General features: G+C 43.9%; 1 protein-coding gene across 5 annotated transcripts in view; it reads left to right on the top strand.

The window, feature by feature from the left end:
* Positions 1-15,361, top strand: part of RIPK3 (receptor interacting serine/threonine kinase 3) — a 382,452-nt gene that overhangs the window by 26,609 nt on the left and 340,482 nt on the right. For 4 of the 5 annotated variants that reach the window (XM_069238291.1, XM_069238287.1, XM_069238289.1 and 1 more), the window contains exon 2: positions 11,205-11,427. The exons of the other annotated variant lie outside the window; for it this stretch is intronic. In XM_069238291.1, coding sequence (XP_069094392.1) covers positions 11,282-11,427 — 146 coding nt within the window. In that variant the 5' untranslated portion in view covers positions 11,205-11,281. The remainder of the gene's footprint in view (positions 1-11,204; positions 11,428-15,361) is intronic. 5 annotated transcript variants of the gene reach the window in all.

The following is a 15,361-nucleotide window of genomic DNA, read 5'->3' on the forward strand; positions in this document are numbered from 1 at the left end:
ACTCTGGTTACCCAAACCTAAACCTATCTTGGCTGCTGACCCCTGTGAGGAATGCCAGGACAAGGGCAGAAGAATGTTATAATGAGTCACATGTGCGACCCAGAAGGATCACTGAAAGGACCTTTGGCCTCCTGAAGGCCAGGTTTCGGTGCCTCCATCGAACAGGTGGATCCCTGTGCTACTCACCCAAGAAGGTCTGCCAGATAGTAGTCGCATGCTCCATGTTGCATAACCTGGCCCTCAGGCGCCATGTGCCTTTTCTGCAGGAGGAGGAGACTGAAGATGCCCATGTATCAGCAGTGGACCCTGTGGACAGTGAGGATGAGGAGGCAGAGGATGAAGACAACAGAACATCTGTGAACCGGCAATACTTCCAATGACACACAGGTAGGACAGTGTAACTTTACATTTCAATGACTTTGGTTGTAATCTGTGTGGCAATGGCATGCTGATATTTCCCACTTCAATGCCCACTTACTGTTCCTTCTGGCAATTCATTTGGCAGATGTTGGTGACCTGACATATACTCCTGGTGTGATCACTACAGCCAGCTACAGGTCATTAATCTATGCTAATTCTATGTACAGTTCATTTGCAATGGTTGTACCTGTTTCAATCAATACATATTTGAAATGCATGACATACTCGAAATAGATTTTGTTCCAAGGGTGTTTACTGAAGTGCTAACATATAGTGGGAACGTGCAATGGGATAGGGTGATGATGGAGGAAAGTCCAGGGTATTGTTCCAGTCTGTTTGTAGCACAGGTGCAGTGTCCATGGGGACATAGGAAGGGGAGCATTGGTAGTTCAAGGTGGACAGGGTGACTGAGTGGGACACAAGGGTGACAATCAGGAGAGTCCTATTTCCTGGCAGGGGTCTTGGCAAGTGTCTCTGGCTTCTGTCTGGATCGCAGAGAACGTTTGCAAGGTGGTTCACCTTCTGCAGGGGGAGGGGTGCTGGTGGCTTGTGAGTCCTGTGGAGGCGGAGGGCTGTTCAGATGTCTGGCTAGTGGCAGGAGCCTGCTAGTGTGAGACTGCCTCCCTCATAATGTTGGCCATGTCTGCCAGCACCCCTGCTATGGAGATCTGAGTGTTGTTAATGGCCTGCAAGTCCTCCCTGATCCCCTGGTACTGTCCATCCTGCAGCTGCCAGTTCTCCTGCACGTTGTCCAGGATCTGGCCAATCGTGTCCTGGGAATGTTGGTAGACTCCCAGGATCTCGGAGAGTGCCTCCTGGAAAGTCGGTTCCCTGGGCCTGTCCTCCTCCTGGCGCACAGCAGTCCTCCCAGTGTCCATGTTGGCCTGTACCTCTGTGTCCTGAACAGTGTGCCCACTGCCACTGACCCCAGGTCCCCGATTGTCTTGGGGGCAAGGTGTGGCCTGGGGTCCCTGTCGATTGACGTGTCCTGGGGACAGAGGTGTGGTTACCCTGGGTGGGTGCTGTGGTGGTGTTCCCTGATGAGGGAGGCTCTGTGGTGGTGTGTGACTGGGCCTGGGTAACCTGCTGTCCAGTGGTCCCTGATGGGCCCGGTAGGTCATCCAGATCCTGAAGACCAGAGTTGCTTTCATCACTGTGGGCCTCTTCATTTGGGGGACTGGTTAGTGCTGGCACCTCCTCTCCAGTGACATTGGCTTGGGTACCTGTGGGGATGTGTTATGGTTTTTGTGTCTGACTTATTGTTCATCCGTGGCTTCCCAACTATGGTTGGATTTACCCTGCCAGCTTTCACTTGTGTATGTTAGTATATGGTGGGATTGTTAGTTCTCTCTGCTATGCATGCTTTAGTGATGATTGTCCATGCAGGGCTGTGAGGGGTGTTCATGCATTGGTACAGCATGCAGGGCTTTGCATTGGGATGAGTGAGATGTGATGGTGGAGTGTGTGGGATGTAGTGGAGTGATGGCAGTGAGGGTGAGGGGGTGAGATGGTATGCAGGTATGGGGAGGTGATAATAGTATAGAGTTGACTTACCAGAGTCCAGTACTCCTCCGACTCCGGCCAGGCCCTCAGGATCCAGTATTGCCAAGACTTGCTCCTCCCATGCTGTGAGTTGTGGGGGAGGAGGTGGGAGTCCACCGCCAGTCCTCTGTACAGCGAGCTGTTGTCTTGCTGCTATGAAATGTACCTTCCCCCGTAGGTCGTTCGACCTCTTCCTGATGTAATCCCTAGTTCTTGGGTGCTGTCCCACGCCGTTGACCCTGTCCATGATTCTTCGCCATAGCTCCATCTTCCTAGCTATAGATATCTGCTGCACCTCTGCTCCAAATAGCTGTGGCTCTACCCTGATGATTTCCTCCACCATGACCCTTAGCTCCTCTTCTGTGAAACGGTTTTTTTTTTGTGGTGCCATGGGTGTTAAGTGAGGTGTGTTGGTGAGGGTGTGTTTGGTAATGTGTTGTGGTGTGTGATGTAGAGTGAGTGGTGTATAGGTGTAAGTAGTGTGTGGCTCTAGTTGTGTCAGTGGTCTTGGTGTCTTTCCCGTGGCAATGGTTTGTAGTCGTAAAGGGTGTGGGTACTGTGGGTGGGTGTTTTATAGGGGTGTGGTTGTGGTGTGTGTGTGTGTGTGTGTGTGTGTGTATGGGTGTCAGGTGTATGTTATTTGAATTGTCCAATGTGGTGTTGTGTTGTATGTAGGTGTCCATTGTGAGTGCGGCGGTATGTACCCCCAATGGTTTACCGCTGTTGAATGTCCACCGTGGTGATTCGTGGGTCGTAATGTGGTGGACGTTGTTCTGTTGGTGCAACGGTGTGGGTTTTGATACCGTCACTTTATCACTGACTGTTGGGCTGGTGAATTTTTGTGTGTGGCTGAATTCTGTCAGTTTGGTGTGTGTGTGTGTCATAATATGGTGAACGGATTGCCTCTGCCGCAGCGGTAAGTTGGCAAGGTAACTTACAGGTGTGACCTATGTCTTTTGTGATTTAGACTACAGATACATATTCAACTCTTCTCACAGTGCCTGTTGTATGTACATTCTCCAGAAAAACCACAAACCAGGCGTTGCACCTGGCCTTCTCTGCAGAATCAACCAAACCTTTTACCCATTACCACCATCTTTGCGCTGAAATACATTTTTGTTGGCCATAGTGCAATTTAACGGTACTAACTAGTGCTAAAGTGCTTGTGCTCACTCTCCTAAACATGGTTTGATTAGCATAAACCCATTGTTTTATTTAATTTGCTCGTAGGTCCCTTGTAGAGTAGTATACTATATATCCAGGGCCTGTAAATTAAATGCTACCTTTTAGCCTGCAGCACTTATTGTGCCACCCACTTAAGTAGCACTTTAAAACATGTCCCAAGCCTGTCATTTGAGCCTGAATGCAGTTTTAAACTGTCAATTCAACTTGGAAATATAACCCCCTTGACAAACCCTAAATTTCCCCTTTTATTGCATATGTCACCCCTACCGTAGGCCCTAGGTGGCCCATATGGCAGGGTGTTGTGTAGTTGTAAGGTTGGATATGTACTTTTAGGATTTGGTAGTGAAAAACTCCTAAATTCGTTTTTCACTAATGTAACACTTTTCTGTCCCATGGAAAAACATTGACTTGCCTTACTACTCTTAATAGGTGTTAACTTTTGATTGGGACCAGGTAGTGAGATCGTGTTTGGTATCTAGAAAATTGTCTGGTGCCCACTTTTGCAAAGGATTGCAGAGCAGCTTCCCTGCAGCCTGGTGCCTGGTTTTGCAAAGGTTCGCAGAGTGGCTTGCCTGCCGCCCGCTTTTGCCAAAGAGTTCTGTACAGCTTTCCTGCAGCCTACCTCCTGCTTTTGCCAAGGATAGCAGAGTGGCTTCAACTCAGCCGGCCTCCCGCTTTGCCAAGGAGTGTAGAGCTGCTTCAGTTCGACCAGCCACTAGTGTTATCCAGACTTTGCGCGGCTTCCCTGCAACCTACCAACCGGATTTGCACAGACACCACCTCAGCCACCACAGTCCCCACCCGAATGCCCAGGTAACGGAGAGATGCTGCACATTTGTGCACACTTCCGCTTCATTGCCAGCCGCCCAAATATCTCCTTACTTCCCAACTCGCAGCTGCGGTGTGGATTTCCCTGGCTCTGCCAGTGCACTTACAGCTCCCCCGCGGGCTGACAGTTTTTCTTTCCGCGGCGCTAGGGAGAGACTTGATCGAGAACCCAACACTCGCCCGCTCTATGGGAAAGAACGCAACTGGAGTATTACCATAATTTCCTTAAACGAAGAGCATTCACATCTCAGAACTCCCTGCATCGTTCTAAACCATGTAGCTTGCTAAAAGCACTCCTTTGATAACTTTGACAAGTGAAATATCTTGATTGATCTTTTTTTGTTGCTATGATCTTAATTTTAATAGATAAATATTGTCTATTTTTCTAATACTGTGTGGAGTCTTTTTTTGTGGTGTTCTCATTGTATACTGTGATTACTGAATGTGTACTGCACATATACTTCACACATAGCCATCTAAGCTAAGCCTGCCTACTCTGTACCAAGCTACCAGAGGGTGAGCGCAGGTAATCTAGGTCTTACCCTGACTAGGATTGTGGTCCTTACTTGGACAGGGTATATACCGCAGCCATTTAGAGACCCAATTTCTAACAATAGTAAAGTCAGATTTGTAATTACATTTTTGAAAATGCCACTTTTAGAAAGTTCAATAAATTGAGGCCTGTTTAATGTTAGCTAGGCTGGACCTCTGCAATACCAACAAAACAAACAAACGCCAGTGCTGACACTTTGAAAAAATACAATGTGTTCGTTTATGATCACATAACTCAATTTGTGTGATAAATTTTTTGATTTCACAGTACGTACTAAATATACCATTTTACATACTCCTGTCAATAACAGAGACAACATATTTGTATAGCAAATACTAAAATACATATTGAACTACCCACAAACATTAAACATAAACACATTGCAACAATTACCAATTAATGAACAAAAAATTATGCAAAATATTGTACACACACAAGCATGTGAAATTCGATAATCGGTTTTGCATTTTTTAAGTACCTGTGTGCATTAATTTTTATCAAATTTTGGGACCGCCACCCAGAGGGCACACGACGGGCCCAGGGGGCATTTACTTTTAGAAATGTTTAGGGCTCGCCACCCATTAGACACGCAGCAGGCCTGGGGGTATTTATTTTGTATGCCCCCTGGTTCTGCCGCATGCCCCGTGAGCAGCGGGTTCTAAAAAAACAAATTACCCTGCCTTGTGGCCCGTGGGTACCAGGTCCAAAATGTGTTATAAACCATTGCTCCCAGTGCCCGTCAATGCACCTGGGGGCATTAACTTTTATCAAGATTTGGTCCTGCCGCACACAGGGCACACGGTGGGCCCAGGGACCATTTGTTTCACATGACCCCTGGGCCTGTTGCATGCTCCGTGGGTGGCGAGCCATAAACATATTATGAAATAAATGCCCCTGGGCCCACCAGGTACCCTTTGGGCCCAGAATTTGATATAGGCGAATGCCCCCAGGACCCGCCTCCCACGGGTCACCTGGGGGTATTAACTTTATAGAATTTTGGGCCTGTCTCCCACAGGGAAAGAGGCGGGCCCAGGGTGCATTTATTTTTTAAAATGTTTGGGGTCTGCCACATGGCTGCATTTCTGGGGGCATTCATTTGTTAAAAATGTTTCTGGCCTGCAGCCCATGGACATGTGGTGGGCCCTGGGGTCTTATTTTTATCAAGTTACATGTCTCCTGGGCCTGTGATGTGCCCTGTGGGTAGTGGGCCCTAAACATATAAAAAAATAAATGCCCCCCCGGGCCTGTTGCGTGCCTCTTGGAAGGAAGACCCAAAACATGATACAGATAAATGCCCCAGGGCATTTGCGTTTTTGTTGTTGTTTTTTTTTAAGTTTAGAGCCAGCAACCCATGGGCATGCGGCAGGACCTGAGGGCATTTATTTTTGTCAGGTTTCCCAAAACGTGGAAAAAAAAATACGTACAAATAGCAAAATAAAATGCCACAAAAATGGCACAACATTTTTGTATTTGTGCTGCAAAATTTACGAATCCATGCCGTGGGATCCCGGGGGTCTAGTATGAGACTACGGGGACGAAACTGCAGATGGCCAATCATTAAATTGTATTGCTAATTATGTAGTGCTTTCTTACACCTTGCAGAAGTTGAAAGTAACATTTGTCTGGCACTGACACTTTATGAAGGCAAGGTTTTGGCACCGGATACTATCACCATTTGTTCCTCCTACACACATCTCTTCACTATTAAAAATAAAGAAATATACAAAGGATACACAGACTAGTAAATTGAATAACTTGTAATCCCTTTAAGGAACCTACCTTGGGTGACTTCAGAGAGGGGGCTCACCTCCACCATCCTCCGAAAGGCTAAATGGTTTGCGTCTAGATACTTTATTGCCCCCACTACTCAATGTGTAATGCATTCCATCAGGCTTCTTGTCCCAAAACAAAAGCTTGTTTTGTTCGGCCTAATCAAGATTATTGCATCATAAAGGCTTTGTCCTAAAAAGCTAAGCAAGGTAAGACATAGCAGGTGGAGTACCTGTATGATTATGTTTGGGACAATAATGGCAATCAGTTAATATTCTAGTCCTTGAGGTAAACGGAGGACTGCTAATTAGTGCCCGCGATAGACACATAGAAGGATAGTAGTTAGACACACACTTGATTCTGCCAATCGGGCCATTTAAAACCTAAAAACTACTTTGTAAATCTAGACCCTGGACCCTAATCTGGACCCTTGATCCACTTGTTCATTTTTACCACATACATGTGGCAGGTCACTCTATAGGTGATACCTGCGCTTTCCTCAACTCAGTTACCACCCCTATATCAGGTATGCAAATATGGACTGATCATGTCTTACTGCTTTTTAATCTAATTAAACTGAAGAAATCTCCCTCCATGTTGAACACTACTTTCACATCCAGAAAATGGCCCAAATTATCAGACAGTATGCTCAGAATTCCCTTTTCTCTCCTCCTGGTTTCATCTTTCCTAGTAAGGGCTATGCTGCACACTTGAAGTGGTCATCATGTATCACAGATAAATTGCTGCAGCAATAGTCCTACAGAACTTGAAAAAATGTGTATGCGACTCAAAAAAGAAATTGCACATGATGACTTGAATAATCTCTTAATTTATTTTCATATGTTACTGTCATTATCAGCTTTAAAAAAAGCTATTCAAAGCACTCATAAAAATGACTACTCTAATCGCATTGCCAACACATCTGATAAATAAAAAGAAACTTTTCACATCATTATTTCTAACTTTGCTTCCTATATTCCTCCTTGACTGTCTTCCCCATGTTTTTGTGATAAGCTGTCTGTTTTTTGTGAGCAAAATTAATAAAATGCGGGGTAGTTACCAAAATATTATCTTGCATTTATTCTCTGATCTCTTGCCTCAGTAGTCCTCCTGTGTGTGTAACATTTATGGAATCCTCAGACATGTTAGACAATTGGTCGATTCCCTCTTTTTATTTGATTGTCAAAAAATGTAAGTCAAGATCTTTGTTAGATATTCCTCCCCATTATAGTCCTCTAGAAAAGCATTCCCAAGCTAAACTATGCTGTCTATCAAATTATTTACTTATCCTTGAAATCGAGTATTGCCCTGCACTAGAGCCTTTACTTATAGTGAATTTAGAATATTTTATTGTTGACAGGCACTGTCATATTACTCTCCTACAGGCAGTTGATACATTTTTTGAAAGTACAGTGACTAATCAACGCTCCTTATTTATTGAGCATCTAGAATTATTGGATGATGTGCAAGGAGATTTTTGATCTAATAGAAGTACTGTGACAGCCTTAATAGGCATTCTCAGTAATTTGAAAATGGCATCAGAAAACAACCTGACCAGGGAACTTCTACTTATTGATCTGCCGGCTGCCATTCACACCATACATCATAGCATCTTAGTGGCTAGATTGCAACACTGCTTATAGAAGGGTATTGCTGTGCTCTGATTTACTTCCTTTATGACAGAAAAATATCAAAAGTTTCTGTTAGAAATTGGGCCTGTAGTTAGCAGAGGTATAAACCCTTGTCCAAGTAGGCACCACAGTGCTAGTCGGGGTAAGTCGCAACACAACTCAAATTATCATGTGCTCACCCTGTAGTAGCTTGGCACAGAGTGGGCAGGCCTAACTTAGAAGGCAATGTGTAAAGTATTTGTGCAATACCTTGTACAGTAATGCAGTGAAAATACCACAAAAACATACCAAGCAGGTTTAGAAAAATAGATATTTATGTTAATAGAATTAGGTAAAAACGATGAAAATCCAATGTACACAAGCAAAGTTATGAATTTTTAAAGATTAAACTCCACTAAAGCTTTAGAAACACAATAGCTTCAACTGGGGCTATCACAGCGTTGTTCCCAATAATCCAACGCTAAAGGCATCTGTCACGGATTCGCAGAGACCCCCAGGTACAGTACCTTTTGAAAACGAAAAACCAAAGACGTTGCACAGCGTCTGGGAGATGTGGCGTTGCTGGGGCCAGTGAGGTGCCAGTCAGTTGTGGCATCCGGGGAGATAATGCGTCAGATCCACGCTGCCAGGCAGGGAGGCGAGGCGTTGATTCCATCCGGTTGCAGGGGGAGCTGGTGCAGTGTCAGTGGCGAGGCATTGGTTCTTTGTGACCCGGCAGGCTTGATGGATCCAGTCAATCAAGACGTGATGTGTCGTCTTCGCAGTGTCGCGAATACCCTGCGTGATGTCTGCGGTGTTGTGGCACCTTCGGACTTGTTTTACAGGCCGCAGTCATTTGATGCAGCAATGTCTCCATGGAGTGGGAGCAGGCTGTGGCGTGGGTGCTGGTGTCGCTGAAGTCGTTCCTGAAGTCTGAAAACTAACTAAAAGCTAGCTAGTAAAGTCTTTATAGGCCCTGACGCAAGCTCAATTCGAGCCCTTGGAGAGCACTTTTGGGGAAGGCAGAGTCCTTCCAGCAAAGTCAGAGGCCAGCAGGGCAACAGCATGGCAGCAGGTCCTCTCAGCAAAGAAGTCCAGATGAGTCCTTTGGGCAGCCAAAAAGTTCCTCTGACAGAGTTCAGGTATAGATCCAGAAGTGTCTGATTTGGCGGGGCCAGAGACCCAGTTTGTATACCTAAAAATGCCTTTGAAGTGGGGAACACATCAAAGAATCATTTTTAATTGCACAAGTTTCCCTTTCAGACCATTCCTGTGTGCCAGGCTCCCTGTGGGGGGTGGGTGATATCAGTCCTTTGTGTGAGGGCAGGCCACTGGACTTTGAAATGTAAGAGAGAGCCCCTCCTCCCTTCCTGCCCAGGGATACCCATTCAGTATGCAGTTGAATGCAGATGACACTTTGTGTCCTGTGTTTAAGGCAGTCTGGGTGGAATGCACAAGGGGAGCTGTCAACCAGCACAGACCAGACATGGATTGGTGACAGGGCTGTAAGGCACAGGTGGGAGTAAGTGCAGAGAAATGCCCACTTTCTAAAAGTGGCATTTCTAAAGTAGTAATATTAATTCCAACTTCACCAGTAAGCAAGATTTTTTTATTGCCATTCTGGCAATACTAAATGACATGGCTACTGCTTCCAGATCAGAATCTACCACTCAAAAGTCTGAGGGCAGTTCGAATGCTAGTCTGAGAGGAGCAGGCCTCCAAGTAGTGTAAAACAAATTTATGAGTTTTTTGCTACTAGGACATGTAAAACATATAAGTACATGTCCTGCCTTCGACATACATAGCACCCTGCCCTATAGGTTACCTAGGGCCTACTTTAGAGGTGGCTTATATGTAGAAAAGGGGAGTTTAAGGCTAGGCAAGATGTTTTACATGCCAAGTCAAGTCAAAGTGACCTTGCAATAGCGGGCCTGAGACATGGTTAAGGGGCTACTTATGTGAGTGGCACAATCAGTGCTGCAGACCCACTAGTAGCATTAAATGTACAGGCCCTGGACACATGTAGTGCACTTAACTAGGGACTTACAGGTAAATTAAAAATGCCAATTGGGTGGAAACCAATGTTACCATTTATAGGGGAGAGAGCATATGCACTTAAGCACTGGTCAGCAGTGGTAAAGTGTGCAGAGTCCTAAAACCAGCAAATCTGGGTCAAAAAAATGGAGGGAGGCAGGCAAAAGGTTGGGGGTTAACCCCACCCTAAGGCTGTCAGGTCTAACAGTTTCTGATTACTAACTATATATCTTCTTCTATAGCTGTTATACCTGGGGAGAGGGCCTCTAAGACTCTATTCTCTTTCCACTTCTCATTAATATCTATGTTCTTCCTTTGGCACGCTTAATTAGAATCTATGGTTGTACTTGAGTCCCAGCTTATTACTCGCCTTTGTGAGGACAGCTCCCAACATGAAACTTTTACTAACTGCTTATGTGACATAAACTGCACGCATGGGTTGAAAATAAATTTGGTTAAAATAGAGGCACTTAGAGAGTGGAACTATCATTCAGTGTATTCTTTTCTTTCCTATTCCTGAGCCAGCCGGTAAATCCTTAGTAGTCATATGCGACTCCAGTTTGAAACCAGAGATACAAATGTTGGTACTAGTGTCTTGCCAATTACATCTTCTCAAAGTCAGACCGATTCTTCCTCATCTTTCCGAAAAAGCTGATGTCTGGCTATTTCAGCCAGTATCCGACTGATCGAAGCTGAAATATCGCAATTCACTTTATTTAGGTCTATCATCTATATAGAATTAATTTCAAGGCCTTATGCATAGATAACAAATATCTAAATGGTCCTCCACTCTTCTTTTCTTTATTCGATGTTTTCCAACTATAGGCCCTCTTACACTCTTTGTGCATCTTATGCCACGCTTCTCGTTTCACGGTCTAAGAAGTCACTTTCCCGGGACAATGCTTTTGCTATCTTTTTATAGCTAGACTCTGAAATGGCCTCCTTTTTCATCTGGAAGTCTCTCCCTCATGCTCTGTATTCAGGAAACATCTGTATATTGGACTTTACTCAGTATAGACCTATGTGTGTATCGTGCACTTTATAAATTCTGTTTAACATAAAGGTTAACCTATAAATTTAGTTTAAAAAAAAAACACATTGAAGCAGGACAGCTACCTGCATATTGCAAAAAAATGATTAAGCAAAAATGGCCATTAGATACCTACATTGTATTGAACTAGCCCTTGAGTGTATTTTGAAATACCTAAAATGGCTGTTTGCAGTCCTTCAGTTCTAGATCTTGTTTTTTTTTTTCCCCACAGGCCTGTCCATCATGCATTACATCTTGTCATCATAGCCACATTGTGTGCTCTGCTTCGGTGGGTGCTACGGACCCAGAATGGCATCCAAACACAAAGCGTGTGGAACCATACCGGCAGAAAAACTGGACAGCTGGCACTTGATTGGTGGGGGCAGCTTTGGTGTAATCTACAGGGCTCGGCACACAGACTGGCGCTTGAATGTGGCAGTCAAGAAGCTGAACAGGTGAGAAAGGGATACATAGGTGTTCCTAGGCGTATCCAGGTGGACCTACAAACTAGAAAATGTATGTGGTTGACCACCAGTTTCTGGGAAGCCTGATAGTCTCTGGAAGGCTGGGGGATTTATAGAGGGTCTTGGAAGGTCCAGGTGTGATAGGAGAACCTGCTGGCATGTTATAGAATGCTATTATGCACAATGCTCTGCTTAAGCAATTTGCAATTTGTAGAGTGTAATAATACTGAAAGATGTTCTAAGAAGAGATCGGTATGGGAGAGGCTGGAAACTTTGTGTTATGACAACCAAGAGAACTAGCATTGACAAAACCAAGTTTATTTTTTACAGGGTAGGTCAGACAGGCACACTCGGAGACCATTCTTGTAGTAACACCGCGCTTACAAGAAATATACAGACAGCCACTCGTTCACCCAAACGCAACACTGCCAAATGATCATTTATTTTACTGAGTGTAATTTACAAATACATACATGGTTCTGCACTCAGATACGTTTGTAACACTGTCCCTGATGGGCAAATAAAGAAGAAAATGGTGAACATTTAAGGCATGCCTCACATAGCCACACGTAGAGTAGCCACAGGGATGAAGCATATTTCTTAGATTTAAAAATATCTACCTTTTTAAAGAAATGCTATTTTTATGCAGTATATAAAACCTCTCTCCTAATTTTAGTTCCACATACCTTTTTGTTTCCCTAAGCTGACAAAGTACGGCATAGGGTAATGCACCTGCGTCTCAAATATCTGTGCAATTTGCACATCACAGGTATCCATCCCTGTAGGAAAAAGTGGTTGCCACCAAGATAGTAATTCTTACATCTGAAACGTACAGCACTTTGAAGCCACAATACATCGACTGGAAACATTGCAGGTAAAAATATAGTTTTTCCAAACTTGTTGGTATGGACTTAAAGGTTTGCCAAAGATAAGATGACACAAAATGCATGCTAAAAGAGACACATCTAAATAGTCTGTTACATAAACCCGCTTACTGCATAGTATGCAGAAAAGCTCTGTAAAAGTGCATTTTCAAAGCTTTACACATTGTTACTAATCTGTGCACCAAAGTAACCGATTTCAGGTTAAACAAGGATAAGTGAAATGTTAAGTATGTTGGAAGCGTTGTTTTCCAAAGTTATTAAATATTTTTACCACCTAAAGGAAAGAAAAAGCCTGCCTCTCTCTCTGATGCAGCAGTGACTGGATTTCCAAAGTGCCGGCCATGTTCTTTAGTGTAATGGTAAAACTCCATGATTCATGAACAACTAGTCATTGGCTGATGACCGATGGATGACAGTTACAACAACCAGTACCTGAAGGGGTGATCCCACGTATGTGGACAGCTAACGCTTCCTTTGCCAGATAGGTAAAGGTGGGGCAGAGGTAAAGAAACCTGATCAGTTTGGTTTGTGTAACCTGATTTGTGTACATGGCAAATGCCGTGAGCTAGGTCGGGATACCTCTTCTTCAACTCACAGAATAGAAAAGTAATACTTTCACTCGAATTCAATTCATTTTTGTTAGAATCTGACTGCTAAATTTAATATTTTATTTACAGCACAGCCAAACAGAAGCTTCACAAAAAAAAATGTGAGTACGTTGGAAGCTTACGTTGGAACAAACAGAAGCTTTATCACCACGAGGAGAAGCATCACGATTTTGTGATTTGACAGGCTTTGAAATTTGTCTTTGACCTCTGCATCAGTGAATGGAATTAGTTAGGTCAAGGTTCGCAGGCTTAACCTTTTTACTAAACCCCTGTGGCAACCAAATTCTGTACATCACAGAGTCTCCTTGATCTAATATTCAGGCCTGGAACCTAAGAGAGTGAGCTGTTGATGATGCACCTCTGACATCTTCAGTGTTTATTTTTCACTGGCTGATGAGCAATTGAATCAGCCCATGTCTGAAATGCATGAACTCATTGATGTATAATTTTAATGATAAAATGTGCATATACTTGGACAATACATCTACGACATGTATTACTAATGAAATATTTTGTACTTTATTTTATTTATGACCGCCTCGCCCTAAACTGAGCAGTCACTGTCCGTTAAGAGGCCCATGTCACGTGTGATACCCACATTTAGTTTTAGCTTATTCATCAGCATATCACTTGTGGAGACTTGGAAGCGCTCTCTAATGAACAAACGCAAGTGCCAGATGGCAAAGTGCTGCCTGATAAATCCCCGGCATGATAAAGGCATCATGATTGTGGGCCACATGGCAGGGCATTTACTTGTCCAAATCATTTCTGAAGGGCGGACCTAGGACAGAGAACATCACAAGCCTGTATTACCATTCCCAGAGCGAGTAATAGTCAGCCAGCCGCATGCCAAGTTGACCCCAGGGAGGCTGGTGCGGCTGGATGTGGGTCAGAGGCATCACTGGTTTACCTTTTTAAAGGCTGGTGCGACTGGTTCAGATTTAGTCACGTGCCAGAGCAGTAAGCAAAAGGCTAGTAGTGCTGGACTCTGTCACATATATGAAAATTACTTTCGACTAAGTACATGTTTTAAAATACTTATTTCGTTCTATAGTTGGAAACCAATAGCAAGAGAGGAGAGAAAGCTAAGCCCAGAGGAGGGCAGAACACACCAGGGAAGGAGGACAGAACTCCCTGTACAGACAAGACTCTATGTAGGGGCTTTGACAGAGCAAGGAGACCAGAGAGATTTCCATGCTACATAATGGCAGTGAGGCGTATTGTGCCTAATAGTCACCACAATAGATATCACAGCAAGAAGATGAACAGAAGCAATTAGGGTTGCTCATCTACTTATTGAAACCAGCCTCGGAACTCTAATGTGTCTGCATCCCTCCCACCTAGGGTTGCCACTTTTCCCCAAGAAACATACCAATCCTCTGTTCTCTTGTTCACATTCTGCAAAAACCCAGACATTATACTTAAACATACCTTTATATGAAATCATTTGTATTCATTTTTAGGTTTTGCCTGCACAGCACTCTGTACTTGCAAAATCTCTTGGATTTAAAAAAAGAAAAACAGAAATAAATAATCTTGAAGGGTCTTAGAGCCTACCCATTACTTACCTTTACTTACAATTGGCTGGCTCCCACATCACACTACTTACTATTGGCTGGTTCCCACGTAACTCCTATGTATCCTTGGTTTCATTGGTCAGCAACTCCGCCTTGCCCTGTCTTCTCCTGGGCTTAGAGTTGAGTCTTCTCCTGCAGTGGAGTCTGGCAGAAGTACTGCTTCCGGAGGACAGTGCCCTTGCACTGCAGGCTCCTTTATTTACTTTTCGGCATCCACTCTTTAAGTGCATATCTCTGCGCCTCTTTCACCCCCTCATATAATGCTGTGTATGTTAAGCCTACACCTACGGTGGTGAAGGTCTGCTGCTTATTGCCGTTGAAAACATTGGCAGCCAAATATACGTATCACCGCTCTTTGTTTTGTGTAATATTTCAGACTGCGATGTGCATTTGATCTAAAAAATCAGTGGTGACTGACACCTTGTGGATCACTTGTACATTTAACACAAGTGTTAGGAAACACAGATGTCTTTTGTTCTTCATTATGGTTTCGGTTGGATCATAATGTAATTATATCGCGCTTATTACCCCTGATGAGGCGTTGAAATGCTTTACATTGGCAGCACACTGTTCCTCTACTCAAGGTAAGTTGTTAATCAAGTGCTTATTGTTGCATAGGGGAATCCGTTACATGCTCTCAGGAAAAAATATTCTATACATTTACTCCTGTTTCTTTCTGAAAGATTACAGATGAGTATGGTGTTGTCATCTTTCTGCCTGCTCACTACTTTTACAAGGAATGTAAAGAGAGCAAAAAGAGTAAAGATTTGGAGACAGAAGTAAGACAGAGGATAGAACACAATGTAACATTCTGTCATGCTATTTGGCTTTGTTAATGTTTTTTAATGATGTACAG

This window comes from Pleurodeles waltl, chromosome 6 (genome assembly GCF_031143425.1).
Source record: "Pleurodeles waltl isolate 20211129_DDA chromosome 6, aPleWal1.hap1.20221129, whole genome shotgun sequence".
In the NCBI taxonomy this organism is placed as follows: Eukaryota; Metazoa; Chordata; class Amphibia; order Caudata; family Salamandridae; genus Pleurodeles; species Pleurodeles waltl.